At 39.3% G+C, this 10,983-nt stretch overlaps 1 protein-coding gene across 1 annotated transcript; it reads right to left on the bottom strand.

Annotated features, from left to right (window-relative positions):
- Positions 1-2,088: 2,088 nt before the first annotated feature.
- Positions 2,089-10,110, bottom strand: LOC143853682 (uncharacterized). The gene is made up of 7 exons (XM_077363399.1): positions 9,838-10,110; positions 6,087-6,324; positions 5,730-5,920; positions 3,899-4,134; positions 2,946-3,189; positions 2,720-2,827; positions 2,089-2,347 (listed from the first exon to the last, which is right to left on the bottom strand). The coding sequence occupies exons 1-7, from the start codon at positions 10,057-10,059 to the stop codon at positions 2,225-2,227; spliced, it is 1,362 nt and encodes a 453-aa protein (XP_077219514.1). The 5' UTR covers positions 10,060-10,110; the 3' UTR covers positions 2,089-2,224.
- Positions 10,111-10,983: the final 873 nt, after the last annotated feature.

Genomic DNA, 10,983 nt, shown 5'->3' with positions numbered 1-10,983 from the left:
AACTTTACTCTTAGAAAAAAGTGGCAAGAGGCAAAGAAGAAAATCTATTAATCTAATGGATACGGTGGGAAGCATCTGAACGGCTTATACATGGCCGATAATAATGTTGGATATGGCCCCAAATGGTTGTTATTTGAAGGATGATTGAAAAAATTCTAATCTCCACATGGAGGACATTAGGACATGTTTGGCAACCATGCAAAAAGTTTCATGGAATATTTATTTACCTAGATAAGAGAGGAGAAGGCATGGGATGAGGTTGGAAACACGGAACAAAAATCCTATTTTAAATAGGAATTTTAATTTTCTCTGTTTACCGAGCCCATCACATGCTCTCCTCAATCGGGCCCACTCAAATCTCTTTTTCACCTGTCCTCTCTAGCAGTGCAACTTGGGTCAGGCTCAACCTGAACCCGTGGTTCAATCTGATATCAGCTCGGGTTGGGTTAGCATTTCCTCAGGTCGGGTTGGGAAAAGCCAACCTGATTTAATTTCGGGTTGAGTTAGAGTTGTGGCCTTGGCAATCCGACCCGAACCCAACATCCGTCCTCTAATTTTATCATGACTTTAAAAATCTTAGGGTTATGGTTTTTTTTTTTTTTTTGCCCTATGCTAACCTTAACCTAGCTGACTCAACCCGACCTGATTTGAAAAAAAAGAGGGTTAAATGGGTTGGGTTATGGTTGAGAGATTTAGAGTTGGGCTGGGTTAGGGTTGAGCATCATCGACCCGAGGCTTGGGTTGAGTCGTGCTAGGGTTGAGGGAATGCTATCTCGGGCAAACTGACCCAACCCGAATTGCCCTGATACTTCTCTCACCTTTGGTAAACAAATATTACATGATGTTTTTTTAGAGTAGGTCTTTAGAGTGTCGCATAATATTGATTGAAAAAGCCATGGGAGTTGTTGGAAAGTTGCTATACATGCCCCGATACTTCTCGGGCACCAATTTGTTGCTGCTCAGATCCAACCTAGTGCTCGGATGGGTCCCTCGGTCTAGTTGCAGTAAATGGGTGGTCGGCGGTGTCCTGCGCTCAGAGAACATAGTCAGGAATGCCCAGAGTCGGAAGTCGGGGGAAACACTTCGACACTCAAGTCAGACGAGGCAGCAAATTAGAGATGAACTAGAAAAGGGAGTGCTCGGAATCTAAGAGAAGGGTGGTCGGCCTCACGTACCTGCATTGTGTCATTAGACTCTAAACCAGAGTGGGGTTTTCCTTTTACATGTGGAGGTCTCGGGACTTGCGGATCGGTAATGGAAACTGGTATGGGTGTAGGTATGGGTCTCATACTGTCATCCTAGAATTATGGGTCAGTGATGTGGTGGCTGATGTGATGTTGGACAGTGTCCGGTATACCGGGAATTGCGAGCTGTATCTCTATACGTCGGGATTTGTCGGGATTTTAAGGCGCCAGCTAGCTGAGGACTTGGATTTCCGCCAAGGACCCAGATTGGCAATGCAATTGGGTGGCTTCTAACCGGAAGTTTTTCTGGGCCCCGCACTACATGTCAGCATGCGATTGGTGCCCCATTTTGACCCAACAAATATCACTGATTTTAAGTACTAATATCCCATTTGGTGGGATAAAATAACCCTTTTCTCAACTCTTCCCTTCTCATCTACTCTACTCTACTCCACTCCCCAAGAGAACAATGTGCCGAAACTAATAGGACATATGCAAATTATTATTGGAAATGATATCAGCACTTCAATGTTTTGATATCCACGCTCTTCTTGCTTGTCTTTTAGTGTTTAGTGGGCTTGAGAGAGCGTTTTTGGGAACTGTAATAACTGTTGACAGCCTTTTAAATACTAAAAGACAAGCTAGGAGAGGGTGATATCAAAACATTTGAGGGTTGATATCATTTACCACTGTTATTTATCTCTTCATAACTTTAGAAAGGCTATGGCTTCTCTAGGTGGGGTTCAAAATTTATGTTCATAGATATATAAGCTTTTCCCCAATTTGTACATTGCCCATTCTCATTGGAAGGTCAAGATTGCAGGATTAGATCAATTTCTGGAGCACGGGCAATCCAAGGTGGAGCTAAACGAGGAGGGGCCAATCACACAATAGGGCTTAAGCATACAATACGAAGAGCAATGCATCATATTACGGTGCACTATACCCTTATTGGGCAATTGCTACACTCGAATAAATACTATGTTCTGTCAATGGATGAAAGTACTTATGTACGAATGGTGCAATTAACCTAATACAATTTACATTGAACCCCCAGGGTTTTTTGTGATGGGTAAATTCCCATCGTAGGTGCATTTTAGCACGTCCGGTTTCCTCACCAGGCGCGGCCCCACCGGCAATTTCCTAGGTTTAGGACGAATATCCTGCATGTACACAAATATTCATTACATGAAAAAATGTTGTTAAAATAATTTTCCTAGATTGGAGACTTAGGATCATCCCATGGAGAAGATTTTCTTGGCACAACAAGTGAACGGTTTAGTCACCCAAAAAAACTTTGGTCCCCACTGTTATTTTGGGGTTGCACGTCCATCCAAAAATCGGAGGGTTAGGATCATCCTATGGACAAGGGCACACCCTATCTACATCTACGGCCCAACAAATAAATGGTCTAGATCACCCAAAAATTTAGGCCCCACTTTTTTTTGGGCTGCACGAGCATGCACGACCGTCCGCTATATAAATTCTCAGTATAAAAAGAGGGAGTGAGAATATCAACTGTTAAAAGTAACTACCTGATCAAAAATGGCAGTTGGAATAGCAAGAGTTGCACAAGCATTTGGAGAATCAACAATGCCAGAAATCCTTCCTTCGCAGGGGCAGCAAGATAACAGAAGATACATCTGTGTCACCAAAACCATCATATATCATCTTCAATATAAAGACCAAAAATGTAAACAAAACCATAATCATTTCTAGAGTTTCTTGTTTTTGAGATTGATTAAGGAAGAAATGGAAAACCTGCTCTTTGGAGTATCCGAATTTGGAGAGGTAATCAATGGCATTGAGGACTGCGCGTTTGTACGCGACACTCGCGTCCAGATAGTGCTGCTTACCGCTCTCGTCGACACTGATGCCTTCGAAAACCAACCATTCGGAGAATCTAGGCTCGACAGGGCCGATCTCGAAGATCGGATTCACGTGCAGAGGTGTTGGACCCATTGGGGTCAGGTATTCCTTCATTCCTCCTCGCATGATTTCACACCTGAAAAAACAAAGAGATTTTTTAACTGGAGGATTAGTTTTTAATCTATGTCCATATAAATAATTTGAAATTTTAGCGAAAACCCAAATTTGTGTATGCATTCTTCTTCATAATTGCCAAAGCATTCAACGCATGAGGTGAAGAGAAGCGGTTGTCATTGTTAGAGATTTTTCAAAATGACATTGGAAAATCAAGTGAATTTTCACAAGTTTTATTTAAAATATAAAAACAATTTTAACACAGGGCCGGTCGACCGCAGATTGGTTACTGGAAACTTGAACAATTTCCAGAAAGGTATGGGCGGGCGACCGATTGCTGGAAGCCTGGTCGACCGCGGTTCTTTGGATCGTAAAAGTTAAAATGGACAGAAGCATGCCGGCGGGCGACCGCGGTAGCCCGGTCGGCCACTGATGTTCGAAAATTTGGGTTTACCTTTGATTAGAATGGATAATGATTGATGAATGTGCTAAACTTATCAAAGTTCTTTTGCTAAGAATAAACCATGAGAATAGCGAAGATAAAGCGACTAATGGAATGGAGTATGGACTAAGTAGATATAATGCACTTAGATGCTTCCTTCTTCATTTAGGGCTATTGCAGCATTATGTCATAAACATTTAAGAGTTCTTTACTAGACAAATTTACTGTCGCACTGGACTCCATTGGGACAAAGTAAAGAACATTATCAAGATATATGTAGGATACATACTTGAGCTCTAGGAATCCACTCATCTCAATAGCACCACAGAAGGAGACTTCACCATCGCCCTGAGAAAAGTGCATGTCGCCCGTACTAAAATTTGCTCCATCTACAAATACTGGAAGGTATATTTTTGAGCCTCTACTGAGATTCTTGATGTCACAGTTCCCTCCATTCTCTCTTCCTGGGATCGTCCTTGCAGCTTCATTTGCGATTTTTTCCCATTCAGAGGTGCCCTCTGGAATCTACAGTTTAGGATTAAGGATTTGGTCAACCAATCTAGGCTCATATTGTGCAAAGAGAACATGATGCCAGCTAGATGCATATTGCATAGTTGTATTAGATATAGAGGAAGTATCCAACTAGTACATTGACAAGTGGATCTGTTGTGAACAGGAAGTCAATAATAGCTTTAGTTAAGAGGTTAAAACATTTTATGTAAGAAAATTAAGTACAATGATACACAATAGAAATGATTCCACAGTGTAGTGTTATAGTTTTTTTACGCAATTACAAACCGTGTCCAATGTTCTAGATATCTAGCATGGGGAACCTTGGGCCAGCTGGAGTTTATTTTTTTTATTTTTTTTTGGCCCAAGTTGTTGCTGGGGTCCCAAGAGATGAAAATGGGACCACGTCGTGGGCTTTCTCGGGTCCTATTGGCATCATGGGCTCTAACAAGGTCGAGGCTAGATCAGTGCTGCAGGGATTAAGGTTGCGAGAACGTAGCCTCATGGATCAGTTAATAATAGTTGAGGAGGACTTTCTTAATATCATCAGGTGGCTTAGGGGGAGCCACTCCATTCCTTGGAGATTTACTTGTTGGTTTGATGAGACGGAGTGAAGAACTCAGTTATTTCATTCCATCATGCCAAAAGAGCAGCAAATTGGGAAGCTGATATAATGGCTAGGGAAGGGGCTCACAAGGATAGGCTAGGAACCTTTTTATTATCTTCCTCCTTGAGTTGTGCATGTGCTTTCATATTACTCTGTATCGTCTCTATCATGTACAGACCACCTCCGTCACAGGTCCTCCCGTTTCTTATTAATAGATACAATCCTTTACCATTAAAAAAATGCATGTATCCATATCCCTATATGGGTATCATAGGGAAGCAGTACTGAACTTTGTAAAAATTATAAACCAACTTTTGTACCAGCATGTTACAACTTCCATATTTTTTCCTCCGTGTAGCATCCCATTGAAATATCTTCTCCTAATATGCGTACCCCATACATTCATTAACATTTAGGCAACTCATAACCTCAGATTTCAGTTTGAGCAAATCTCTGAGTGTTTTATGAATATTTGTATTGAAGACAAAGGTTTGGTCATTGCTTTTTTATCTTTAATAGCAATGAAACTTTGGCCATAACTTGCACAATGAAATTAATGCCCCAATTGTGGTTATCAGTTGTCTAAATGCAATTTTGATGAGCCCCTAATTTTAATCTTGTCATGCAGTTGCTTCCAATGAGGACAAGGGGACCTTGGATAAGAATCATGCCATTAACTGGTAAAGTACGTCTTTAACCACAGTGCCGCAAGTGGAGCTGCAATTTTATCAGTAGAATGTCGATATATCTTGGTTATGTAAAGTGTTATGAAGCAGATAGTTTTGAAAATGGAAATATTGTTTGAGCTAGACTGGAAATGCTAAGAACATGCGCTTTTTATTAAATGGTACGGCATAAGAACATGCTACATTAGTGAATATGTAAAAATTTCCTTGCAAATGAAAAAGAAAGCATTTGCATTTGATATAATAAATCTATGCATGAAGAATTGGTAATTATGTTGGTATGACAGCAAGAACATGCCTGGTATTCAGTGTCATACCATTCCAAGAAAGCAACCTTTGGTTGTCGGTAAGTTTGCCAGTGGCCGTGAGTGCAGAACTTCACATAACTTTAAAGATCCGAGGCCATTTTCTACTAGTTCTTTTTCTCTTTCATACCATATATTTAAAAGTTCCATTGATGGCGCAGTTCCTATTACTCCGGGGTGAGTTAAACCTGGAAATCGGACACCTGCTGAGCAAATATGATTAGTACATGATATGAACCATACTGTATGTAGATGACATCTGTTCTATCTGTTTGGTTAAATTGTGGAACCAGTTGGGAGTTGACCTGTTAAAGTTGGAAGCTTTTCCACTATAGTTATCTAGAAACAGAATAAATATGATAAACTGACCTGGTATATGAGGGGAGTAAGCATATATTCCTTCAAAATACCAAATAGCCTTCGTTGCACAGGGGAAGTGGTCAGTCAGAAATCCTCCACCATGTTCTCTGTCAAATGTTGCGGTATAACCCCATTCATCTCCAGGAAGTGGGCCCAAGTTGCAGATTTCAACTGCAAGAAGATCTCCAGGCTTGGCTGGAACCCCATCTATATCTACAACTCTACAAGGCCCACTGAGATAATGCACCTGAAAATAGTTGAACAAGCTATGGTCTCTTAGATTTCATTGCAGAAAAAAGTAATTTGAACAGAGGGAAAGCTTCTCATCTAAACTGTATATTCTCTATTAAATAGACAGATTCGGCTTATGATAATTAGCTATAAGGCGGAGTATAGAATTTCTTGTATGCATTACACGTCCTTCATAATGAATTTTCATTAGATCATGAGTGATGAAATTCAAACCCTGGAAAACGTGAACAGATTCTGTAAAGATGCATGAATAGGGACACTGATTCAATTGCTGGGTCTTCTAAAAGAAAGTGAACTCTTGTTAAAAGGAGGCAGATATGGTGATGAGTCTTAGCTGTTCAAGTAGCCAAACAAGGTGGTGAACTCTGTAAGTAATCTTTTGTAAATGAAAACGGCGGCATGATTGTTGAGCAACATTTGTATAATTGATTCTCATGACAAAGCTGTATAATGTAAAAGAAAATTGATATTTGCACCACTCTAATTTAGAAGTTCATATGTTACCATTCCCAACAAGCTCTGTCCATGGGAATAATAGAGTTTTCTATGGCAATAAGAAAGTTCAAACATAAGGATGTGAATAGTAAAATTTTGTTGAACATTGGAAGACTTGTTCTGCATATGTTGTAATGTATAAGACAGACAAAAAGAGAGTGCATTTGCACCAAATACAATATCAGAAATTCATAGAAGTGTTGTTCTCACCAAATTTCATGTAAAAGCCCTCTTAACATTTACTAGTGTTTGTTCTTTGAGTAACCTCATCTTAGTATTGACTCTTTTCAAACATTGAGAGATGTTAATGAAAACTTCAACTGTTATCCTGGCAAAACAGGAATGAAAATGAAATGCATCCATATTCTATAGAATATGTGCCGCTCAGTACTGTATTTCTTGTCTCATTACTGCCTTATCACTCAATACTTTATAATCCTTCATTTTTATAATAATGTGCTTACAGAATTTACCAGATGTGGAATGTAATTTTCAGCCCTCAAAGATTTGGCATCATGAAAATGAGAAAAGCAATCTTCTGTTAAGCTATTAAATGATCACTGAAATTGAAAATTCAATGTATAATTACTACTGAAATTCAAAAAATTTAAATGCATAGTTATGACAGGTAAACTATTTTTAGTCTGTTCTTTTTGCCAGATAAACTTTACAAGACCCCTAAAAAATTTCCAACCCATGTTTATAATATTTGCAATGCACTTAACTTACCTAGACACTATAATTACACCACCCACACACTAATATGACCACCAATACATTAATTAGTAGGAAGAGCTCAAATGTTAATTCACCAAGTATCAGATGGTTCTGGTATACAAAAGACAGTCTGAAGGAGGAAAACAACCCAACTTCTCCAAATGGTATGCTCTAGTAGCCCTTTCAGGTTCATTAGTTCAGTTTAGACAGGATCTGTTTCAGTCTCATATGGCCACTTCCAGATGTCCCAACATTCTACTATGGGACATCATCTCTCTCTCTCTGTGTGTGTGTGTGTGGGTGTGTGTGTGTGTGGGTCGGTGGGGTTCCCCTACATGATTACATCCACTGCCTCCCTGCCTTAAAACAGGCGCACAGTGGGTATGATAGTAGTAACTTCTCCTTTCTAGCCCATGCAATGAGGTCCGTTTTGATTTCCATTAATATTCTGCCATAGTTCCTTTTGGACATCATCTGCTATAGATTAGCTATGTCTATTTTTGCAGGTTGTAGTAATGACTGATATGATTCATGTTGACTTATAGACTTTCTAAGTTGAACCTAAATCCTTAAAAGACAGAAACCTGATACTATTCATGGCCCCTATGTTACATGGATTCTTCCAAACAGGCAATGTACTCGTGTTGGACACGTTTCAGATTCTAATACTTCAGAATTCTCATCAACAATTCTAGATCTCCTTCATCTATTTTTTCTAAATACTATTGTAACAAATTTACAATTATCATGTTTTGTGTTTTATCTATTTTAATAGTAATTTTTTTCATGAAAATAAAATATTGTATTTACTTAATTACTAAAATTCCCAATATATTACATGTTATCATGTAAAAGAAATAAAATTAGAATTGATTAAAATATATTGGTGAATCTACCAATACTTTTTTTTCCGAAGTTAGCCAAATCTGACACCCAATACCTGTGTCGGATTCGGACACTTGTACCTGCCCAATACCGGTGTCGGACTCTGACAGTTGTACCATATTCATGGGACATAGATGTGTAGGGAATTTGACCGGGTAGAACTCACGCCTAAAAGCTAGCTGTTAGAGGGAGGGTGCCTATGCCCTTATAACCCATCCCCATCCATTTCACTCATCCGATGTGGGACTACTTGCATTTGCGTGGAACCCCAACAATCTCACCCTCCAAGCAAAATGGAAACCACGAGATACTATGCTGGGGTTTCCAAGATCTTTCCTGAGGGACATTTCCCCGCCCTCAGAGGCAAACCCAAGGACTTTGGGTTCACAGAAAGATTTCAATCCAAACCAAACCGACTATGTATAGAGCCGCTAGCATTCCAAAAAGTTTTTCAACACGTGTCAGGCATCCATCCGTCTCTAGGTATTTCCGACAGCCAAGATAGAAAGGAACCCAAGGTTCTATGACTTCTGTCGGTTCAAATACCAGACGAACCAAAAGAACCTCATGAAACACGCCAGTAATGAAAATGGAGGCTGAATGATGTTTCTGTTGATGTCAGAAGGGTTTAACAAAATATTGAGTGTTTTGGGCCTTTCATAACTTTAAATGACTAATTCGGGAATATCCGACAGAAAAGGGCTTTATAAACAAATAGTTTTTATATGGTGCCCGATCGGGCATGCGCGTGCAAGTTGCACCACCCTTGATATTTGATCCAACAACAAACCCCTGTTTCATCTTTTTAAGGGGCTGCTGTTAGATCAAATATCAAGGGAGGCACTCTTTTATAAGGGCATGCCCTACCGGGCACCATATAATTTCTCATAAAAATCCCTGTTTGAAACATTATAAAAAAACAATGGAAAATAGTAGGAAAACAATAGAAATTATTTTATCCCAAAATATGTAAAAACCAAAAAACTCAAGAATACCCACATAATTCTTCATATTATCTTTTATTATTTTTCAAAATTAGTTTCAAGTACAAACAGTTGAACCCTACCTATAGCAGGTCAAGTTTAATGTTTATCAGTGGTCCTAATTTTCTAATTGGTGGATGTGGATGTGGATGTGGATGTGGCATCAGTGGTCCTAATTTTCTAATTGGTGGCCTGAATAGGATACTAAAATACAAAGCTGCCGACGGCAAAGCAATATCCGGCGGCCGGCCGGAGTGTCACCCGGGCTAATATGGTGCTTGAGAAGGGTCTTCCAGGCAAAAGTACTGTTTAAAGAGACTCGTAGAAAGCATGTAATAGAAGTACATCATAAACTTGTATTCAAAAAGATGAATTTAAACGTGTGCTATATATGAAAAGGAAGTAAGAAAGATAAGGGGTGGCGTTACAATGGAAAGATCAGAGAATTTGATGTCTTCGGCGGAGTCATTTAGTCCGACGCCGCCCCCACTGCAATCCATCATCTCAATTCTAAAAACTTCTCCTGCTTTAACCTCTGCAACCGGCGGTATGTTGGGGTGCCATCGGTTGTGGAGGGGAACTTTCTGCTCGCGTGCGGATTTCTTCAAGTCGATGGGGATCACTAATCTTGGACTCAGAGGAGGAGCCATGTTTAGTCTCACTCACCCAACTTACTTGTATACATAGAGGAAATGGAGGAGTGAATTGTCTTCATTCCCTTTTTATATTTCCTTTTGGGTCCGTTTGGTTGCCACTGAAATAGTCAAATAGTGTTTTCTTGGGAAAGGAAAGTGAAATGACATTATATTCGCTTTTTCCAGAGAAATTATATGATGAAAGGGCCTACAAACGCGTACTCATCATCCCATCCTTGATATTTGATCCAGCAATACCTCACTTTTGAGAAGCTGTTGTTGGATCAAATATCGAGGGTGGTACTTCTTCCATCATACCACCTTTACGTGTTTGTAGTGGCAAATTTGCCAAATAAAATGCCTTTTGAATTTCCTCCAAAATTAAGAGAAAGGGAAAGTAAACAAATTTTTACTATTTCATCTTTGATTTTACTAGGAAAATGACATCATTTTACTTCTTTCTATTTCTAAGGATCCGTTTGGATGTACATTATAGAAGTAGAAAGAAATTCTCATTTCTTTACTTTACTTTACATTTGGAAATTTTACAGAGGACAAGGACTGTCATGTGAATGGCAAATGTCAACCAAACAATATTAGAAAAAAGGAAAATATGTCCTTTTACTTCCCTTGCATCATAATAATGTGAAATGCCATTATTGCAACTGTGAAAATCAGTCCTTAAGGTTCCCTCATATTATTATTATCATGAGGACTGTTTATCTGTGGTCCCAAACTTACTGCTGAGTCTTACCTAGTAGGGTCTTACAAATAGACTGTAGAAAATGCTTAATTGACGTGTCTGTTGGCTCCTTCCTAAAAGAAATTTATTGGGCCCTACCCTTGATCAGATCCATGCTTAATGGGTTGATCTTAGGTCCTTTATCTATCAAGCATCATATAGGATTAGGGTTCTGCCAAGAACAACTAAGTGCATTC

This window comes from Tasmannia lanceolata, unplaced genomic scaffold, assembly GCF_043159265.1.
Source record: "Tasmannia lanceolata isolate RefF3 unplaced genomic scaffold, GAP_Taslan_0.1 ptg000020l, whole genome shotgun sequence".
Classification (NCBI taxonomy): Eukaryota; Viridiplantae; Streptophyta; class Magnoliopsida; order Canellales; family Winteraceae; genus Tasmannia; species Tasmannia lanceolata.
This window is presented reverse-complemented; position numbering and strand designations above follow the sequence as displayed.

Excerpts from the sequence above, each read along its gene's own strand:
- LOC143853682 (XM_077363399.1), bottom strand. The coding sequence starts at position 10,059 with ATGGCTCCTCCTCTGAGTCCAAGATTAGTGATCCCCATCGACTTGAAG. Across the intron at positions 3,190-3,898 it reads AGTGGATTCCTAGAGCTCAA|GTGTGAAATCATGCGAGGAG; the intron begins GTATGTATCCTA and ends TTGTTTTTTCAG. Across the intron at positions 2,348-2,719 it reads CAACTGCCATTTTTGATCAG|GATATTCGTCCTAAACCTAG; the intron begins GTAGTTACTTTT and ends GTGTACATGCAG.